The following is a 21,667-nucleotide window of genomic DNA, read 5'->3' as shown; positions in this document are numbered from 1 at the left end:
ATAGATACAGTAATTAAACAAATGATTTGGCTTTCCTTTATGGAGATATTTTCACTGTTTGGCCTTTAAAAAGTTAAACAAATTAGACCCACAATGATATTTATTCATGTTGATCTCCCCTTTATAGTTCAGTTCGCTGCACTATAGAGTCATTGTTACTAATTGATCAGTTATTTCACACGATGACGTAAAGAAGTACATGGAAAACCTTTTATAGGCAATGAAGTCATTATTGCGAAATTGAATCTAATAATAGCTAAAAGCCAAACACCCACATGGCAATGGTTTTGGCTGTCTAATGGGTTAGCAAAAAAAAAGCAACTCCTTTAATAAAATCATTATTCACTAGTTCTCCCATTTAATCGTTATACACTAAATCACTTGTTCACTGAGTCGTCCATTAACTCCTATTATTGACTTCTATTCCCGGTGAATCCTTTTGTACTAAGTTCTTAAGTTCTTTTTAAAAAGAAAATAATATAGGGACCTCTGACTAAATGAAGTATACAAATATTCCATCAGTTAATCATGGATTTGTCATAGAAAAACAACCGCAAGTGTTACCTACTATAGTTTATTGTTAATATGAGTAGAATTGAACAAAAGTAATATGAGTAGAATTGGACAGAAATAAAACTGAACAAATGAATGAGTGAGCAACTAAACAAGTGAGTCAGTGGTTAAAAACATTTATTGTTTCTAAACTGTTTGATCCATACGTTGAGTCATATGACCCATTTCTTTCATCCAGAAAGAGATCTAAATTTTTAGCTTTTTCTTTTCATTAATTTATTTTTAAAATATTGTGTCGCTCAGCCAAAATATATGACAGTTAGTACATATTTTTAAATATAGCTTAGCTGTCAAGTTGCAAGTCAAAAAAAAATCCCCATTCAATTTTCATAAACTTTGTGCGGCGGCCACAGGAAAGTCTATTAAAGAAGAGACATAATAAATTCATGGCATAACTCGCATGCGTATGTATGTGTTTGTGTGTGAGTGAGTGTCTGTCTGTCCCCAATGGGGGTTGAATGCCTAAGTCCTTTGGCCGTCCAGTGCACCTGCTACTCAGTGGTCGAGTTTTGGTTTCTGTGCTGCATCCACATCTTCTCTGTTTTTTTTTCTGTTTGCCCTTCCCCATCTTCTCTTCTACATTTGCCAAAGCAAAGCTCCATTGTTATCATTTAAAAGGCTTAAGTGCGGTGAAGATTTATATTTGTTGTCCATTGGCTGAAGAAAAAATGGGGGTGTGAGGGGATAAAAAAAAGAGGAATTCTCTGAGCATGCTGCACAGAAAATAAGATAAACGTACATTTTATTGATTTTCCTCACTCACATGTGGCTGGCTGCATGCAGCGGATGCTGTTGCTAGGCGGTCGCCAGTTTTGTCCCCTGTCCAAAAAGGCGCAACGAGCTTGATTGGTGTTTGTGTGTGAAAGTGTTGAGGCGGAACAACATCCAACGAGAAGCTCTCTGAATCTGTTATGTATGGTCCTGGCCCTAAACTTCCACACACATATACATACACACACACACACGCAAACATTTACACCGAAATGAAATTTAAAGTTAAATATTCTGTTGCCTACTTTGATGCGTCAATCCTACTTCCCTTAGAACTTTCGCTTCTAATTATTCAAAAAGTGTGCAAACTTTTTGCCTTTTTACTAGTAAAAAGTGAGGGGATTCATACATAATACATCTTAAAGGGTATTAAATTAAATTAAATAAAAAGATAGCTATAAGGTAATACGCAACCAATATATAACCATTAAAAAAAGCCAAATTTTTTATGAATATTAAATGGGCATTCAAGAACAAGAAAAGTATTCATTCCTGTTAACTCTAACTTTTATTTTTCAAGTTTTTCTAATTGCTGCATTAGGTTATAGTCATAATATAACACTATTTGAAACTGTTTTTTTTTTTTCATTTTTCTCCGTAAAATTAATGGCAAACAAAACGCTCTAAACTTTACCGCCATAAATACTTGAATCTGGGCAAATTTTCTTGTTATTATTCGTTTTTGTTGCCTTGGCAATCTTCCTAGTGATTATAACAGTTAAAAACTGTTTCGGCCCTTCTAATTTATGAGGTGTTGTTGATTATTTCTCGGTGCGGTGCACATAAATTTTAACCAAGCAAAACTGCAAGTGGCCAACTGGGTAACTGGTAACTGGAGTAGGACTCGAAGTTGTTCAAAATTCGTTGCCAAAATCAAAGCCAACACTAAAACTAACTCTGAATTTGCCCCTAGCCTCGAGGCTCGTAAATAATATTTGTTTAGAGATATTTTTGCCTTAATGCTGGTTTGTTTCCTATTACACTGAATCCTCGGCCTGCCTCGTTTATCATGGCTGCAGTTTGCGGATGCTGAGGGGTCTCTTAGTCCTTCCCCCTGGCCATCTTCTTGCCAGCCAGCTCAGCATGCATTCAATTAGTGCGTGGCTAGATTTAGGATTTTCATCATTCTAACACCCTCTGCAACAACTCCACTCCCTCCCCCCACACCGCATGTTATCATTATTGCCATAATTTCTCGGCCAGTCTTAGGCAATGTGGGACAGTTGCATGGAACAGAGCCAGCTGAGACACAACTAGGGCAATTTATTATTCCTATCTTAATGTGTATTAAGTTGAATTCTAGTTTTTAAAAACAATTATGAAAAAGGCAAATTCTGACCACAATTATATGTACATAGGTTAATCGGAAGGCTTAATTTCCTATTATATAGTCGTTATGATCAAAAAAGTTCTTATGAGCTAAACTATTTTGTTCTTTGAATATCTGAATGAATTCAAAGATTACTTATGATTGTTTTAGATTATTTTGTTTAATTTTATATTTTTCTTAAGATTTTAGTTTGTTTTTTAAATTTTACAATTGTTAAGTCGAATCAAGCTTTTGCCACTTATTTGTAAATTTGAATTTTATTATCAAATATGATTGAGATCACTTCATAGAAATAGAAACAACTACCATTTTAGCACCTATTAATGTAAATTATTAGCAAAAGCAAAATAAAGGACAATTGCTTGCTAAAAGAGCTCGGTAAAGCGACAAAAAGAGAGAACGAAAGCTGAAGCGTTGGAAAAAGTGGAAAGAGAGTGAGACAATTCGAATATTTATCAACATTTATTTGCAGCTTCTATATTGGAAGAGATTCAAGTAATTTGTATGCTGGATCAACTACTATAATTTATTTCCAATTTAAACTTACTGCAAAGTAAAGTAAACTTATGTCATCGAACATGTATTAAGTACTCTAGTTTTGTTTTTGCATGGAAACGGTTTATTTATTGCATCAAAATAGTTCACGAGAGTCGTTAAAATCGTTTTACACAGCAAGAAAATTGTAATTTTTTGCCAATTCAAATTCTATTCAATCTTAAATAATCGTTATGCATAGAATGATGAAACTTTTAGTTTCAATTTTGTTGAAGAGGAGGTGAAACTTCTTTATATGTCAACTCAATTCCCGAAAATCAAATTAATTTCGTTTCGTATTTTCTTTATGCGTTATTCTAGTATTTATCTTGGCTTTTTCAACAACCATTCCTAGATTAGTTTTCCCTTGTTGACTTTGACCATTTACTTTATTTTGAAAGGTAGATACATTGAAGGTAGGCAAAGATAGCGATAAATAGGGGTTGGGACAGATGAAAACAAACTTTCATGCATGTTTTTATTTTTGTTTGTTTGTTGTTTCTGTTTTTTTTTTTTCTCTCTCTATGTACGTTCATGTCATACTCGCTTACACCTGCCAAGAGTCGTCAAAACGTTGTCAAAATGTTTGCCACTTGTCTATGGCTAAAATGCAGAGAATGGTAAAAGGTAAGTGAAATTTCCGCTTAACCATCTACATGTTCTCCTACTTCTCCTTCTTCTACTTCTTCTTCTTGTTCGTCTTGTGGGTCTCTTCTCTGTCATCTCTCTTTCAGTTTTGTGGCAATCAGTAGCTGGTACTTCTACCTGGCCACTTGGGTGCTTAGTTCGTTTGGATTGGTTTGAGTTTGTCTTTCCTTCTGCTCCTTGCTGTTAGTTGACATTTAATGGCATTTGACACTCTGCTGCTTCACACTGAATTGTGTATGTGTGTGTGTGCATTGGTGTATGGGTATATGGGAGTTGTCCCCAAGACAAAAGCAAAAACAACAATAAAAACAAACAAACTGAAAAACCCCCGTAATGGAAATATTGCTAAGAAAATCAATAAAAAAGGAGAAAAAAAAAGAAGTAGACAAAACTCAGGCGGCACCCGGCACCAGGCTGTTTGGAGCCAGGACCACAGCCCAGCCCAGCCACTTGCCTAATGAAGTTGTTGCTAGTGAAACGCCAGTCCAGAGCATCACCATTCGTCGGAAGTCCTTTTGTTTCTTTTAGACAACTTTCGTTCATGCACTTAATGCCCTATTCTCTGTCTGATATAGCACAACCAAGCAAGCAATGAATTAAATTAGAAATATTTTCTGAATCAGAAAATTTATAGTGCTTCGAATTCCGTATTCCAACAGGAACTACTAGAAATCAAAAATATATAAACTCGGCATGAAAACTTATCGAAAAGAACTTAAGCGATTAAATATATAAAGTAAAAGAAATTTATTTTTTTGAGATGTATTCAAGTAAATATTTATAGTTAATAAAATCTCATTTAAATAAAGGTGTTAAAAGTGATTAGATTATGACCTTTCTGAAATTGAAGTCAAACCTTGTTTAAAATAAATATTTAAAGCTAATAATGTTTCAAAAGTAATAACTGTAATAAGATTCGTGCTTTTTCGTGTCGGAATATTAATAATCAACCCTCTGATCTAATGACCTAGCATACTTTTGGGAGCCAAAAGTAAGATAATCCTTAGTATTAGATCAATTTGAGCACAGTTTTTGAATTGTTTTTTCCATGTGTCTTAACCACAATGAAATATTTTGATATTTTTACACTTTGAATTTAGTTAATCATCTCCTGAATTTAATATATTATAAGCCCAAAGGTAAAAATTTAATAAACCATTTTCAATGGGCTAAAATAAGCATATGGATCAGAGTACATAGAGTATTTCTAATTTCATTTGCCTTGAAACGAAACTTTAGTTTAGTTTTCCGTTTTTTCTGTTATTCTACTTGGTATATGTATCTGTTGTTTGGTTTTGCTAGTGGTATTTGCTTTCCACGAGAATGTTGTTTACAAAAGAACGCAGTTTACGCAGCAGTCACCAACAGGAGCAGGATAACATTTGGATCAGGGGCATGGCTATGATGACTACTCATGGCACATGTTGACCACTTAAATCCAAAAACTTAACCAAGCCCCGTTCTCTATCGCCTTGCCTTGCCTCGACTCGAGTGTAATGCATTTAGCAACGCTTGAGAAAATATACGTTTTTGGTTATAGTTTTGTGCCTTGTCATGCCTTGTAGTCCGGCCGGATACTTTGCTTATTTTGCGGTCAAATTAATGCAGCATATTTTTTTGTGCTTCGTGTTGTAAGAGACAGACTGAACGAGAGAGAGAGAGAGAGGAGTCAGAGAAAGAGCCAACAGGATGTCTGGGGCCATTCACGTTGCATGTATTTTTAATTAATTGCAAGCCCGTGCCCCCAACAATCCGAGACAAGATGAGAAGAGAGAGAGAGAAAGAGTGAGAAAGAGAAGGGCAGAAGTCGAGCCGACCAACCATAGCATGTCCTCCCAAGTGGCCAGGCTCTTATTCCGAATACAACTCGGACTCCAACTCGTACTCTGACTCTGGTCTCCTTCTTATATTTTAATATGTTTATGTTCTCCTTTTTTATATTGTATGTATATATGCCGTATAGTATTCGCATACCCTGCAATTGTGTGATTGGGGAATAAAAAGTCATTTCCATTACAGGCCAAGAATATTAAATATATAATGTCTTTCCTTCCACGAGGCGTGACCGCATCCGTTGGGCATAAAATTATACATAAAACTCATTCTCAAAATATAATTTTACGTTGCAACAAAATTAAGGGCAATTTCCCAGCAGTAAAGTGACAAATCTATGAATAAATCATTTTATTTTCAGTTTTCCTTTTTTCACATTTAGAAACGTTAATGCAATTAAGCAAAAGAAATTAAGTAAACAAATCAAAATTAAACAAATAATGCATAAATGAATTTAATCAGAAAACCCAATGAATATGTAAAATTCACACTTCATTTGCAAATTTGCATACACATTTTTTTGCACAAAAGAAGAATATTTGAAAAAAAAAATATATATAGGAAAAGTTTACAAGGTGAAGGAAAATGAAGGAGAGAAATAGAACAAATGAACTTTTAAAAAAGAAAGTTAGCAAAAGCAGAAGAAACTTTGGGAAAAACCAAGACGAAAATTAATAGTAAAAGAGAATGACAAGAGAATATAGAAGAATAAACTAATTTTATTAAAAAGTAATTAAAACCTAAATTATTAATCAAGATTTTTTGTTAAAAATAAAACAAAAAGACAAAAAAAAATATAAAGAAGAAGGATAACAAAGATTAAATATCGATTAAGGGCATATGAAAGACTGATAAGCTAAAAAATAGGCAAAGAAGGCCAAAAGGAGAACAGAAAATATGGATAAAAGAAAGGACAACAAAGTATGAAAAGTAAAAAAATTAAAATTTCTCTTAAAACGTTAATAAATATTAAAGATAAAGGTAAGAAAGCAAAGGACGATCGTTGTACAAAGAAAGGAAGAAAATGACAAAAAAGAGATGAAAAAGTGAAAGGCTTAAAGAAATTATGGAAGAAGTAAGGATGGCTAAAATGGTTTATAAATTTCCCTTTTAAAAGTAAAAGAAAAACATTTAAAACACACACGAAAATCAAAGCAAAGGAGATAATACTTAGTTTAAAATTGTACAACTATGATTAATTAGATATTTAGAAATAAATCCATTATACGTTTTCTTAAAATCTCATGAATTTCGCATGGGGTCATACAGAGTATTCGCCAGTCGTTAGCCGGACTTGATGAAATTTCTCACCAACCGCCCGCACTTTGCCTTCATACACGCAATCATTCTTTATCATTTTAACTTGTTGTTCTTTCTGGCTGCCTGACCTGACCGCAAGCCACCGTCACCGCCGTCGCTACATCATTTGCGGTTAATTGTAATTAAAGTTCATTGGTATGCTCCAACGCACATATGTTACCGGCTCTACACTTCAACCTCCTCTTCTCCTCTTGTCTATGCCGGCCGGCAGCAAACGCTGCTTATTGTGTCATATTAAAATTAAAGTAAAAAAAATTTCTCATTTGAAACGTTTCGATACGCTTCGCACATTTTCGTCGTCTCAACCAACCAAATTTTGGCAAACGAAATTTCTGTTACCTTAATTCACATCACACCACTAAAAATGCCGGAAACGAGAATTAAAAAGCTTTGCGTCACACCAAGCACTGGACACCATAATGATGTCGAGGCCAGCGCCAGTCTAACTAACAGAAATTTAGGTTTGCCCGTTCAGGCTAATGCCATACGTATTCAGAATCCAAATCGAAATCGTGAACCACGTCCAAGGGGTCAACGGAATGCCACAGAATTCACAGCCTCCCAGGAGGTGAAACTGAAAGCGGGCGATGTTCGCATTGACCGCATGAAAATCGCCATGACCAAATTACGCACCGAAATGGAGGCATCGAATAAAATGCTACAAGAATTGTGTTCCTTGGCACGAATTGATGTCGATAAGATGGAATAGAAATTTATAAAAAAAAAGTGTGATGTTGAAATTTGTATATTTATTAAGAAAAGAATTTTTACAGGTCCTAAAAAAAAAACCTTTAACCAACTTTTGTTTTACATGAGGAATATGGTTACTATGAGGAATATCTACGTATATATTTTTAGCATTCGAACTTTTTAACCCCGTTTTTAACATGAAAAAGAAACCGTCAACTTGTTGATACTTCCCATATATTTCAAACTTTTTGGCATTCTTTGGATCCTTTGTGGTTTTAGTCAAGTTTTGGTCCCACACGATAAAAAATCAATTTTAAATAGGCACAGATATAAAAGACGAAGAAGATTCCTCTGTCTAAAACGAAATATTTATACTTGACAAAACTTTGAATTATGCCCTACTCATTTTTTTATATATTTTGCTTTATCTTAGATAAAAATCCTCCGACTTCAACAACTTTTAAAAACCAATAATGCAAAATTGAATTTCTTTAAGAATATACATACATGCATATAAAGGATCAGAGAATAGCCTTCCGAATTGGAATAAGTAATTATCAAAATGTAATATGAACGCACAGAGAAAAATATTTAAGTTTAAAGCCACTATTAACAAAATAGCAACAAACAGAAATCTGTTCAAACTATTTGAAATATATAATTCTCATGAACGAATTTAAAATAATAAATATTTTGACTAAAATTAATTTTTATTCTGCGTTTCGTTTATTTCAGTTCTTGATCCTTAGATCCTGCGGCATCATAATGCTGTTGGCTTTAGCTTTCAAACGCAAAGAGTGACAATACAAAATCACCAAAAAGTACTTGCCATAAATTTAGGTGGAGACACAGACAGAGAGGCAGCGAAACAGAGAGAAAGGTAAGTTGCATTCATATGTTAATAAATGCCTTCTCTTTCTTTAGGTCTCACTCTGCCCCTGTCCCTTGCCATCTCTCTTCATTACCCAAAACTCCCCCTCAAACCAGTTGGGGGTGATGGCTTGATTTAAATTAAAAATTTATTGCATACTTTTTTGCGCGCTGCTGCCATTGCATATTACCGTGTGCGCTAAGGATGAGTGTACACATATACATACACACACACACATGTACATATACATATACGTATGTTTATATATAAATTAAATTGGTGTGCGCCTCTGAACGCGCCCAGGGCCAACAACCGGTAACATGCACATGCCGTGAACTCCAATTTCCAACGTCAACGGGTTAAAGATTCGAGGAATGGTTTGGTCGGTCGGCAGGAGGAGGTGTGGTTCGAGAGGGTCTGGCCTGGCACTTCAGCGAGCGTTTTGATTACGCGCATGTTTTCGCGTGCAACTAAATTAGCGCACGTGTAATCAAGTTTTTCTTCCATTTTTTTTTCTGTTGTTTTTGTTCGTTGCAAAATAACCATGGAAAATAATATGCATACATATATTGAATTTGAGAGTGAAGCTTAAATGTGCTTTCTTCAACCAGTAATAAGAGGTGACATAAGAGATCTTTTAAATTATCGATGTATTAAAAAGATTTCCATTCGATCGATATACAGTTTACAAAATGTTGTTTATCGATAACACAAACAATTCAATTTTCCAATAACTTATTCAATACCCCTTGCTTTGAACTAAATACACAACCATTAAAAATATCTGCCCTATCCAAAATATTGGTGCTTTATGATTATATTCATCTTCCCGATTTTCCCGATTTTTTAAAAACTCTTCCATATGTCTTAAAGCGGAATATTGTGCGTTTCTGTGTAGCAATCACACAATCCGTTACAAAAGTCAAATCCGGTGTATAGCTTGGAATTAGCTTTGTATCGATTCTATAGTCCTTTAAATAATAGCGATGTTTCTATGATTAAAAAAGATTTTGAATAAGAATTAGATCAATGTATATATATTTGATCTGCTTACTTACCTTTTTAAATGGACATTGCAAAGGAAAATTTCCCACTCGACGCAACTCATCGGCGATCATTTTAAGTAGATAATTATTTTGTACTGTCTCCAAAGCCACACAGAAATTCATTTCTGATGCTGTATAATTTGTTATTAGCTTTCCCCGTTGTATGCCAACTATATAAATTCCACTAAGCTCCTTAACATTTTCAGCCAGTGTGAACTCTGCAGAAAATGAACCACTCTCACCATTGACAGAGCTATTTGAGTAGCAACTAAGATCTGGCATTAGTTCCGGCCATTGATTTATACACTCCACTTTGGTAAAGTACGCATTGATCTTATGGATGGTTAAATAAAATAAATGATTAAGGCAACTAAAAATCTTATTTAAGCACAAACCTTTGTCTCCACTTCTAAAAATGTGGCAAATCCAATTACGAGAACAGAAAACAAGAACGTTCCAGTCATTTCAATAGCTTTTACATTACTACTAATTCTTCATCTAAGCATTTCGATATTTTCAGAAAGTAAAGAATTCATGTTAATGTGTTTTTGATGTATTTTAAATTTGCGTTTAATTTTGATTAAAACTTGAAATGAATAGATTCGAAACCAGCAATAATGAACATTGTAAATAACTATAGTACTGTTTCATAGCTTTAACTAGTTGGGAATTACAACTTGGCATCGCTTACCTCTGTATTAATATACTTTTTAAAGCTTGAACTAATTGGGAATTGAAGGAAAAAAATTAGAACTGAAAGTTCACCATTTTTCACTTATTTAGTGAATTTCAGTGCAAATTCTTCAGATGAAAATTATATATTTATATGTATATTTCATAATTTTGGTAGTACTTTTAGGCGATTAACTATAGAGACTCAAAAATTTCCATTCGCGACTTATCAAATCGGCAAATTAAGCGGAACCACCCAAATTTTTTATTGTAACCATGGAAAATTTTATTCGAAATAGCTTTAGACGATTTTATCTCTCCAAAATCACCAATTATTTGATCAAAACAATTCGACCAATAACAATAACACGAAATACCATTTTATTTCGCATAGAATATTCAGTGAGGGTATCAAATCCCCCGGCTGGAACATACGATGGTAAATCCTGTTCGTCTATACACCATTTGTCCATACTATAATTTAAGTGCTGTTAAAGATTAAACAAATTGTTATTCACTTTTAAATTACATGAAAAAACCAAAGCTCTACTTACCGGTTTAAAGGGACATGTTAAATTCTGATTTGTGTGTTTTTTGAAAGTAGTTGCAAATACATTAAGAAGACGATTTGATTGCACAGTTTTCAGAAATTGACATCCTTCCAATCGTACGTCATACAATTTTATCTTTTTGCCATATGGTTTTGCCAGTTGCAGTCTAGTACGCACATCAATTCTTTCAATACTTTTTCGCAAAATCAAATGTCCACTGACGTAACTGCGATTGTTCATTTGAATTAGTTGATATTTAAAATCTTCAACTAAATCGGGAGCCCAATGCTGAATATTGACGTCATCGAAAATTATGCGATAATTACGTTCACAATTTATAATATAAACAGCGCTGAGAGAAAGCGGTAAGAACAACCAAAAGCCACAACCGGCCATGTCTAAAAGTTAACTTTAAATGACCCAATCAAAATTTGTTCTTGATTTTTATATATATTTTAGTGAACAATTATCCATATATGTTTGCTTGAACTAATTGATATCAGCGACTGATCTATGTATTTATATATTATGCAATTTACCCATCAGTTATACGATAATAGATAATCTAAGAGCATTATTGTGAGTGAGAGTATCAAATCCCTCGGCTGGAACATACGATGGTAAATCCTGTTCGTCCATATACCATTTGTCCATACTATAATTTAAGTGCTATTAAAGATTAAACAAATTGTTATTCTCTTTTAAATTACATGAAAGAAACCAAATTTTACTTACCGGTTTAAAGGGACATGTTAAATTCTGATTTGTGTAGATTGGTTAAATATATATAAAAATATTTTATTCTTAAATATCCGAATATATATGTACCTTTATTCGTGTCTAAGTTTAAAGTTTATCTTCAGGGGAATTTCTCCTCACATATTGACAATACTTTATCGGAGGTTTTTGTAGAAGGTATGGAAATATCTGTTCCACTTTTCTATAGTGTATTAATTCATGAGAAAATTCCTAGAGTTTTTTTCTTTCTTGGAACTAGTTTTTTCAAGAAGGCAGCCACAAAATCTCCAGTTCAAATCTGTCAATTAACTTGAATAACATTATTGAAATTTAAAATAAATCCTTCTATATCATAATCACTCGTGGCGTCAAAATTTTCTCCTACGTTATCTTTTAAAAATTCTTAAAAATAAAAAAGTTTGCAGAAATATCCTACATTTTTGTTTTTAGTTGTCGTCAATTTATAATTTATTGTTTTGTTTCTTTTTATCTGACAAATGTCTAGCAAAATTACGGACAACTGTTCAAATGGCCTAAGAACTACCAAAAATAAATAAATCTTCAATCATTAAAAAGCAGTTAAGAAAGCCCAGTTTCAGATTGAGGTTTAACTCACTCTTAGAGTCCAAAGGTCTCTAAAATTGCATTCCTGTTAATGGCTTTTAGGCGCAAAAGGTGCAGTAAGTCGCGTTTTGGGACTATTTGAATACATAAAACACAAGAAATTACACATTTATTCAATAACAAATCAAATCTAGGACAACATTTTATTGGGTATTACCCTACCATGATATTTTACACGCAAACTTGTTTGATTTTCACCGATTATGTCAATTAAACCTTTAAATTTGCCTTCAGGTACATACGTAGGAAATTCCTCCTCATCTATATACCACTTAGTCAATGTATAGTTAAAATTCTAAAAGTAAAATTTTAAGAAAAAATATTGTAAACTTTTTGAAGTTTCACAAACTTACCGCCTTGAAGGGACATATAAATTTAGCATTTAAATGTTGTTCAAAAGTTTTGGTAAACATGCTAAATAAACGATTTTTATGTCCAGTGCCCAGAAATAGACATGCATCCACATTGAGATTATAGAGACGAATTTTATTTGTTGTCTGACTCTTCCAAAAGTCCAAATATGCTCTAGCATTTACTTTATCAACATTTCGTAGCAATATTAAATGTACATTGATATAACTACGATTCTCAATTTGCATTAATTGACAACTGATATCTTTGATTATATCTCCGGATGCTTTTGGCTTAATTTCAAACTGATCGAATAGAATACGAAAGTTACGAGATTCTAAGGCCATTGTTAGACCAATCAATAGAAATAAGCTGAATCGAAACCAACCAGCCATAGCGAAAATATTCCGTTGACTAACACAATGCAAACACACTGCAACGAAAAATAAAGTACAAAAAAAAAAGAAAAAAAAACAACGAAATGCTAAAAGTTTATTAAACAATTTGTATTTTTCACGCTTTCATACAATTCAGACGTACATAAAAAATTAATAATTATTTAATTGCCTTGCTCAATCGGCCATCGAGTTGTATGTGTGCCAAAGTCTTTGATTTGTGTTGAAAAATCAATTTCATGCGATAAGTGCATTCAGGTAGAAAATCGGGAAACACATCATCATTCACATAGGCGCGATTTAGGGTGTAATTAAAATGCTGAAAATTGACCAAAAGTCAAAATTAAAAAATTGAAAAAAAATATATATACATAGTATATTTACATCAAGTTATTAAAATTATTTAAAGAGTGCATGGAAAATTCTTAAATTCTTTATGTTACATACAGAAAACAATTTTACTAAATAACCTTAAAAAATATATTCGGATCTTTGGAATATTTTTTTTTATAATCTCATAGAGAGGTCACAAAACTTTTTTATATTAATCAAATTTAGTTATTGCATTAAACAAAGGTTTCAATCCAAAATTAATATATTTATATCTTTCTGTAAGTACTAAAAAAAGTTTATATCTAAATAAGACAGGGACCAACTTTACTTCTTTATAGTTTCTAGAAATTACTTTCCACCTTTTAACTCCTTTAAAATGTATAACAGGACTTAATTTTTTCCAAAAATCATGAATAAAAATAATTCGAACGATTCAAAAAATCGTGAATAGTTCAGAAATAACGCAAAAAACGGAATTACCTAATAGACAATTCTTGATCGAAGTAACAATGCTAAAGGTTTGTGATACCTGAAATGGTTGTCAAATTTTGCCATTAATATGTAGTTTAAAAACATGAAGCTTAATGGAAACATATTTAATCGAATACTTGTTGGAGGTGGCAAACTATTGATAGTGAATGATAGTTTTCAAGTAATCGTTGGTGGGCAAAATAATTGAAGTCAACTATCGATAGCACGAATATTTGTCAATATTTCGTTTGCAAATTGTATTGTCAGATTGACTTGCCACTAGCAGCTCAACAAAATAAACGAAAGAGAAGCTACTATCATATATTAAAATACAGGTATTGGTCTTATTATTTAAACGATTTTTAAGGACTACCTAGGCATTACTCTTTTTTTAGTCGTTTACTTACCGGCTTGAGAGGACATGTTGCATTCTCATTGACAAACGATGCAAAATTATTGTAAAATTGTCGCACAAATTTATTTTTATAGCCATTATTCATAATATGGCAAATTTCTAAACGTACATCGAATAAACGCATTCGCGGCAATTTCGGGCGATTAATATCCAACGAGGTTTGGAGAATAATATCCTTCAAGGGTTCACTAAATAACAAATGTCCCGATAGATAACTTCGATTTACATCCTGTTCAATAAACGCACTTTGTGAAAGAATAATAAGAGGATCGTCGACATGGAAATTGAAATGATCAACACGAACTAAATAGGCGGCCAAACAGCAGGAGAGGCAGCTGACGAATATAATGGACACTTTGTAGATTAACTTTCGAACTGACATTATCTATCACAAAAGTAAAGCAGTTAACAATTGAATAGTCCAAGTCCAACTAACTAGATTCAGTTGACTAATGCAAAAATGATCTAAATATCAGTTATATAATGATGGGCTTAATGGCTTTTTAAGTAGATCTAATTAAGGTTATCTTTCAAGTCATAATGTGATACCCAAATACATATGTACATGTATATGGTATATAATTTTTGTTTCATGGGCTGCCCGGGACCGGGTGGGGTGGGGGGTAGGCGGCATGTGTATGTGGGTGTTCAAAATGTATGCACAAAAGTAAAATGAAAATGTTTCTTCTTATGACAAGATTGAGTTGAGAAGCCAGAATGAAACGCAAGCCAAAGGATGTCAACAGAAATGTTAATAACGCCAGCATCGTTGTCGCCGAGTGCTACGAAAAAATAACAAAAAGGATGAAAAGGCATAATGTAGAAAGGCTGCAGAAAGCAAAAAAAAAGGATGCGAAAAAAACACAAAACCGAATAAAAATGAGAGTAAAGGCAAAGTGAAGCTACACCAGCCAGCCAGCCAGTCGAGTGTAGTTCAAACATAACACCTACAGTCTGGAATCTGGAGAGTCAGCCGACTGCAGTTTCTTGAGTTTGGAAACTGTGATGTGCGGTCCATATTATGTAAACATTTGCACCAGGGTTTTTTTTTCTGTTGCCAACCCTTTCCTTCTTCCTTTCATCAGTCCTTCGGTCCTTCTGTCCGTATACGTGTGTGTGTGTGGGTAGTGCCTTGGGTTTTGTATGGATTCCCAGACGGGCTAAAATGGTAACAAACAGTCTCAATCAAAAACGTGAGCAAGTTTTTGCCAAAGATTTTGCTTATTCAACAGTAAAAACATTTTCTTTCTTCTTGGTATATACATATGTATATATATATTTTTTTTTTTGCTTTTTTTTCATTTTGTTTTTGATGAAGGAATGGTTTATTGTAACTTACAGACTTGATGGAGACCCAAGGCGTTTGCCAAGAAATGAAAGTGACCATATTTAACAAAACAAGTAGTTCATTGAATATACATATATACATGCATATATATCTTTGTTTTGTTTTTCAACTAATTATTTGATTGCATAATGGAGAAAGTTGATATGAATAAACTTTGTTTTTGACTGATCCAATATTTTGTTATTCTACTCGATATAATTAAAATTATTCAACATGATAAACTTTAGAAAAATAATTTGTTAGTCGTTTGCTTAAATTGCAGTTGTTTTTTAGTTAGTTTGGCATTTGAAAAGTGTTTTGTTCAAGTCGTTTTAAGGTGTCTTTCTCATAGATCTTCCTATTCCAATTGTCAACCTATCACTTTTCCATCTTTATCAATAAGAATATCTACTTTGGTTTTCCTCTTTTTTTTGTAATTTTAAATCAAATTTATTCTCTGTTAATGCATTAAAAGGCCATGAAAAAACGCTTTATGTAAAACTACGAAAATTTTAAACTGTAGATCTTGATTTCTAGTATTGCAAATGGTTATGTCGCTTGCATAAAGTGTTGGAAAGTTCCTATTCTTTTGATATGATATGAACCCTAAAGACTGAAACATCAAAAGGAGCTAAAAAAAAACGTTTTAAAACTAGGAAAGTATGCAAATCTTTTTAATGAAGATAGTTGGTACCAAAATTTACAGTTGCGGTAAAGAATTTTTCCTCGTTGCGTTTGTATTTGTAAAATAATTTCGCAATAACAATGATTTCATGCAATTTTGCGATCTGGTACTCAGTTATTCACATAATGACTATTAATTTTGAACAGAAATGGACTTTTGCAGTACACCCAACGCCTCTCTTTGCACTCTTAGTTAATATTCCCTTTTTGCATATAATAATGGTTGGTTTTTTTTGTAGTTATTTTTTATATATAACCACCACCCACACAACTACCACCATAACTACCACCTCATACTCCATCATGCTCCTGCAATCTCTAACGCCTCTCCACTTTTGTATTTAACTCTAGTTGTTGCATTTTAAATGTTATGCAAATTTTCTGCAATTTTCATTTATACTCCAACCCCCTCAACCGCCACTCTTCTCGCATCGACCGGAGCCACCGAGTCAAGAACACATAACGAGAAGCTTCAACAACAGTGCAGACCTTAATTAGCCTTTGTGTGCGCGTGTGAGGCTCATTGTGTATGCAAATTGTGGACGATTGGTTTCGCATTACATAATTAATAATTCAATGAAAATTCATGTCAATCATACGCACGGATAGAGAATTCAGCAAAAGAACTAACAAATACTATACATATAGTGGGCGATGCCAATAAATTGTCAGTCAGATGGGTGTGAGGTTTGTTGAGAGGTAGTAACCAGTGCTAAAGAATTGCCAAACAATTGAATGGATTGCTATACAAAATGAGGTATTTGTTCAAGCTTAAGTTAAGTGAATGTCTAGAAATAATAATCGGAAACATTAATAAGTGAGAAAATTCATAAAAACAAGTGTACATTCAACTTTCCATTAACAATTTTGTGAAGAAATTTATATCATTATTGGGAGTATTTATGAAATTCAAGAAATGTTTTATTAAGAGTTTAAAAACGAAAAGCTTAGAAAACTCTATTGTCTGACATAGTTTTGAAATTTGAATGTCTTCTAGTGAATATGGAACATAAACTCAGACTTTGTAACACATTTTTGGACTTCTTATATATAACAATTATGTCCATTTTTGAGATTTTTGACATTTTCTTCAGACACCCAGTATCCAAACCTCAGTAATCCATAATATCTATTTATTTATTCATTGTGTTCACTAAGACAGTTGGTTTGTGATCTTAATTCTTATAGTTTAACAAAATTTTTGGAAAAGTATCTGCTCCAAACCAAAGTTCTGTAACTTTTAAAATTTGTTTTTGGATTACTCGCTTGTAAGTTGATAAATTTGAGCTCTACGAGTCAACTGCCTTAAGAGATTTATAGTCAGATCGCTTTATTTTATGAAAGATCACCAAAAGGAAACATCCATCGATTTTAGGAATATTAACCTGTGGTATTCCTTAATGTTTAAAATATTTACATATATGTATAATCGCAATTTGTAGGGAATGAAAGTGTTGATGTTCAGAGTGAAATTCACTGAACGACCTACACATCGTTCGCTTGATTTGGCTGTAATTATAGAAACCGCTCCTACTTATGTATATTTTCGATGTGTGTCTGTCAATGTGTGTGTGTGTGTGTGTGTGTGTATCATGTAGGCACACAAACTTACATGGATGCAAAACGATTCTGAGGGTGAAGCGGTGCTTGTGGTGCTTTATGTTGGAGTTGATGGCGTTGGATGTAATATTTTAGGGGCTCGGTCGGTCTCTTTCTCTCTTGCTCACTCGGTTGCTGGCCCTGACTGAGCCTATTTGTGCAATCAATAAATTTTACAGTTGGTTGCACAGGTGCCGCCGTCACAGACGCCTCTTCACATCGCACCCACCACACCCGCATCGGGGTCCAGCAAAATGCTGCACGCAGGCACCGATTTGGCAAGAGCAGCAGCCAAATGGGCCTTTTGTTAACTTTATGGTGTGTCGAGAATGGGGTCGGCAGCGGGAGGAGAGCAGGGCCAGGGGTGACCGCCAGGGAGAGGTTTCAACATAAATTCATAAATGTTTGCCTGCCATCTAAATGGGTGGGCCCCCCTTTCTTTTTTTGATTTCTTCTCTTTTTTTATTTTGGTTGCTAAGCCTCACCCCTTTCCTTCCATTTTCGCTGCACCTGATTGCATCCCCATTTGGTTCGCTCCTTCTCCTTCGCTCACTTGTTTATTTAAGTAAGCAATTTAATTTTTATTAATAGATGTAAACCAGCTAGAGCGACAACAACTATTCCATCTGTTCAAAATATTCGCTCAACTCCATCATAGTCCCCCCCACTCCATCCCTTGTCAGCAAACACTCGTTAAAAATCACTTAAAATTCCATCATCATAAATTTGTCAAAAAATGTTTTTCACTTTTGGGCAAAGCCTTAAAGTGTTGGCATTCTTCAGACAACATCTTCTCCTATCATCCATTGGAGTGGCTTTGGGATTAGTTTAACAACCAACACAAATCCCCATTTCCCCTTTTGTTATTTGAATATCATCAGCATTTCTTGGTTTAATTTGTTTTTCCAAGATTTGCAAATGAAAATCTGGAAATATATAAATTTTATATACATAAATGTGATGACTTTTCAAAAATAAAATAAATAAATAAATAAAAATAACTAATCTATTGAATCTAGAAAGGGTTACTCTTTGTATTTGCCTTCAGGCTTAATTTAAATGACTTATTCGAATGAGTTATCATCTTGCTATAGCATCATGCTCTGAATCATAATTCTTTAGATTAAACTAGAGTACCACATTCAAAACTTGTCAAATAAATGCTTATCAGAACAATTTTTAGAATGGATGCAAACAAATTAGAGAAAATTTTTTTCAATTGACTTCAACTTCAACTTGAATTTATCTTAAGACCACAAAAATAATGATAATGCAAACAATATAATGTATAAATTCAGGCCTATGATTACTATATCATATATTGGACTAACTAGTTCAGGATTCATATCAAAAGTTCAATAGAGAAATTCTTCATCTCGATCTGGTTTGGCTAATGACTTTATCAAGTATTTTGAGAAATTATTAACTTCAAAGAGAAATAGAATCCCAAGCAAAACAAACCTTATTATATCACAAATATTTATGAATATATGTACATATGTTTTTACATAATCCACGCCGACCCAAAAACCTATGTATAAGTACTTACTAGTTGGACTCTCTTTAGAGAGAAAAAACCAAATAAAGCAGTCTGTATAATTATTTTTAAAGACACTGCTTGAAAAAGTAGCGATAAAAATCGGTAGAAAAATTACTTAAAATATCACAACAAAAACGATGACGTCTGGAATTCCAAAACAAAATATTCATTTATTTATAATTTTATATATAATTAACATTTTATTATTGTTGTTGTTGTTTATTACCTTCATTCTTAAAAATAAATCGAACAAAACAATAAATTTTTTAAACTTTAGAACATATAAAAGTATATTCTAACTAAAGTTGATAGAGAAATTTCATTTATACATATTCTAAATAGTCATTAAAATTTAAACTGTTAATTTATATATATCTAACTCGCATCTAAAATTGAAAATTCTTGTCCAGTAGAGACTTCCAAATAAAAACAAATTTAAAAATGGCTTTAAATAAAAATTCTATGGTAGAAATATATATATTTCCGACTGTTCGGAATGCTATCTAACAGTAACAGCAAGAGTATATCAACATCGGCCATCCGACATTTGAACTTCCGGTATTTTCTTCATATTCTTATATTATGCTGACTGCAAAAATAATTTAGTTTATCGCCTTAAAACATAATTGGAGACTGGGCCAGCGCGCTGCGTTTTTCGCTTTTCTTTTCTTCTTCTTATGACAACCTTTACTTTATTACTTTTGGTTTATGTTTTCGTCAGAAGAAGTATTAGTGCTACTCCGAGTATGAGTTGGCCAAATGTTTTAGTTGAGAAACAGCAGGAGGTAAGTTCCTTGGCTACGCCTGCCGCCTCAGCGCCAACAAAAAAAAAACCCGCATTTTGTGGCAAGGTCTTTACCCATGGCTCCATGGTGACTTGAACAAAAAAAAAAATATTAAAAAAAAAAAAAAATTATGTACTATTTTTGGCAGCAAAACGCAGCCAAAAAGTTGCTGCAACAGCAGAAAACCAGAGGGAACCAAAAAAATCGGCAAAAAGAAACAACAACAACACCAAAAAGCAAAGCAAAAAAAATAAAAACGCCCAAGGCAAAAAGCAATAACAAAATATTATTATCAAAATCATTCATCATGTGGCTGCAGGCAATAAATTTTCGGCTAGCTGCGAAAACTAACAAGAACAACAACAACAACAGCACGAACAACAACAATAATAATAATAGTAGCTAGTACAACGTTCAGGCTAACTGTTAATAAATCGCAGTTGCAGATAGCACCAACTGAAGCAAAAGCAAAGCAGCTGCCACTGCCGCTGCTGGTGGCGCCCCACAGACGACGACCCCTACGAAAAAGGGGGCAAAAAAAAAAGAAATAACCGCCTTAGTACTCGCTCCACAGACTCATATATAGGTATCCACCTACCAACCTGCCCATACCAACTAGTTAGTACCATAAAAGTTTTTGGATTTCCAAGTTAAACTTTATTTTTAAAGAGAGGCGTGACAGTTGCTGCTATTAGGCATTAACATAAAAAACTTACCCCAAAGAAGACTATGGAATCCAAGGTTTACGGCCGACAAATAAAACAAGAAAAAAAAGGAGAAAAGGAGTTTCTACAAATGATGAAGAACTTGGACTCCTCAGACCCGAGGAGTCAAGCAAAGCCGTAAATTTGAGCGCTTCCCATCAATTTCGTATTAAAAACTTTTTGATTTTCAGCTCAGACAACAAGACAATGCCACAAAAAATAAAAAAAAACTATATAAAATTCAGCTAACAATATGGCCGAAAGGAACTCAACAATTAAATGGCCATCAGACATTGGCCATGTTATGACAACTACAGAATCTCGGTTATCCCGAGAACTTAAAAATGTTCATTAAAAATTAACGAATCTATTAGCCAGCAGTAAAAAAGCAAAAAAAAAGTAAATCATTAAAAATGTGAAATTACCTCATTGCCTCAGGCAAAGAGTAACAACTATGCATGGAAAAAAATTCTTAGATACATACATATCTCGAGCAAAAGGCCAACATTAAAAAGCTTTTTTAATGCAGCTAATATCCTTTTTTGTTGTTTGAGAAATACATTTATCTTCCTTGGAGTTGCAATCATTACCTTGAGTCCTAACCTTTTTTTATGATAAAAGAATCTTTTCAGACTGAATTGAACAAATACAAAATTATTATTATGAATTGAACAAATACAAATTTATTAATTCTTTTTACAACATTTGATGAGACATTTCTTAATTGGAAAAAATTCTCCAAAATGTGTATTAGGCGTAATTTTAAATTATAATAAGTTTGAAGCTAGTTAAAACCAATCAAGAAATATAGAAATTCAAACCGATAGCCCGAATCGGCGCAACAAACTTTAATAACTTTAGC

At 33.3% G+C, this 21,667-nt stretch overlaps 6 protein-coding genes across 6 annotated transcripts in view; 2 read left to right on the top strand and 4 right to left on the bottom strand.

Moving 5' to 3' along the window:
• Positions 1-21,667, top strand: part of LOC6641823 — a 50,318-nt gene that overhangs the window by 11,552 nt on the left and 17,099 nt on the right. The window contains exon 2 of the mRNA XM_023176031.2: positions 8,435-8,579. The gene's annotated coding sequence lies outside the window, so the exon portion shown is untranslated. The remainder of the gene's footprint in view (positions 1-8,434; positions 8,580-21,667) is intronic.
• On the top strand, positions 7,225-7,760 carry LOC6642095. The gene has a single exon (XM_002065062.3). The coding sequence runs from the start codon at positions 7,374-7,376 to the stop codon at positions 7,716-7,718; it is 345 nt and encodes a 114-aa protein (XP_002065098.1). The 5' UTR covers positions 7,225-7,373; the 3' UTR covers positions 7,719-7,760.
• LOC6642094 lies at positions 9,305-10,143 on the bottom strand. Its single transcript, XM_002065061.3, has 3 exons — positions 10,012-10,143; positions 9,629-9,949; positions 9,305-9,562 (listed from the first exon to the last, which is right to left on the bottom strand). The coding sequence occupies exons 1-3, from the start codon at positions 10,078-10,080 to the stop codon at positions 9,392-9,394; spliced, it is 561 nt and encodes a 186-aa protein (XP_002065097.2). The 5' UTR covers positions 10,081-10,143; the 3' UTR covers positions 9,305-9,391.
• Positions 10,621-11,235, bottom strand: LOC6642093. Its single transcript, XM_002065060.1, has 2 exons — positions 10,843-11,235; positions 10,621-10,776 (listed from the first exon to the last, which is right to left on the bottom strand). The coding sequence occupies exons 1-2, from the start codon at positions 11,233-11,235 to the stop codon at positions 10,621-10,623; spliced, it is 549 nt and encodes a 182-aa protein (XP_002065096.1).
• LOC6641825 lies at positions 12,332-12,899 on the bottom strand. The gene is made up of 2 exons (XM_002065059.2): positions 12,555-12,899; positions 12,332-12,496 (listed from the first exon to the last, which is right to left on the bottom strand). The coding sequence occupies exons 1-2, from the start codon at positions 12,897-12,899 to the stop codon at positions 12,332-12,334; spliced, it is 510 nt and encodes a 169-aa protein (XP_002065095.2).
• Positions 13,073-14,548, bottom strand: LOC6641824. The gene is made up of 2 exons (XM_002065058.4): positions 14,159-14,548; positions 13,073-13,266 (listed from the first exon to the last, which is right to left on the bottom strand). Exons 1-2 carry the CDS (start codon positions 14,546-14,548, stop codon positions 13,108-13,110), a joined length of 549 nt encoding a protein of 182 aa, XP_002065094.2. The 3' UTR covers positions 13,073-13,107.

Source organism: Drosophila willistoni (assembly GCF_018902025.1).
Source record: "Drosophila willistoni isolate 14030-0811.24 chromosome 2R unlocalized genomic scaffold, UCI_dwil_1.1 Seg167, whole genome shotgun sequence".
NCBI lineage: Eukaryota > Metazoa > Arthropoda > Insecta > Diptera > Drosophilidae > Drosophila > Drosophila willistoni.
This window is presented reverse-complemented; position numbering and strand designations above follow the sequence as displayed.

What these genes read in the sequence shown, in the direction of transcription:
- LOC6642095 (XM_002065062.3), top strand. Translation starts at nt 7,374, where the DNA reads ATGCCGGAAACGAGAATTAAAAAGCTTTGCGTCACACCAAGCACTGGA.
- LOC6642094 (XM_002065061.3), bottom strand. Translation starts at nt 10,080, where the DNA reads ATGACTGGAACGTTCTTGTTTTCTGTTCTCGTAATTGGATTTGCCACA. An exon ending in TTTTAGAAGTGGAGACAAAG is followed by an intron (nt 9,950 to 10,011) that starts GTTTGTGCTTAA and finishes ACCATCCATAAG; the next exon opens with ATCAATGCGTACTTTACCAA. An exon ending in TGCAATGTCCATTTAAAAAG is followed by an intron (nt 9,563 to 9,628) that starts GTAAGTAAGCAG and finishes TTTTAATCATAG; the next exon opens with AAACATCGCTATTATTTAAA.
- LOC6642093 (XM_002065060.1), bottom strand. Translation starts at nt 11,235, where the DNA reads ATGGCCGGTTGTGGCTTTTGGTTGTTCTTACCGCTTTCTCTCAGCGCT. An exon ending in TAACATGTCCCTTTAAACCG is followed by an intron (nt 10,777 to 10,842) that starts GTAAGTAGAGCT and finishes AATCTTTAACAG; the next exon opens with CACTTAAATTATAGTATGGA.
- LOC6641825 (XM_002065059.2), bottom strand. Translation starts at nt 12,899, where the DNA reads ATGGCCTTAGAATCTCGTAACTTTCGTATTCTATTCGATCAGTTTGAA. An exon ending in TTATATGTCCCTTCAAGGCG is followed by an intron (nt 12,497 to 12,554) that starts GTAAGTTTGTGA and finishes TTTTACTTTTAG; the next exon opens with AATTTTAACTATACATTGAC.
- LOC6641824 (XM_002065058.4), bottom strand. Translation starts at nt 14,548, where the DNA reads ATGTCAGTTCGAAAGTTAATCTACAAAGTGTCCATTATATTCGTCAGC. An exon ending in CAACATGTCCTCTCAAGCCG is followed by an intron (nt 13,267 to 14,158) that starts GTAAGTAAACGA and finishes GTCAATTTTCAG; the next exon opens with CATTTTAATTACACCCTAAA.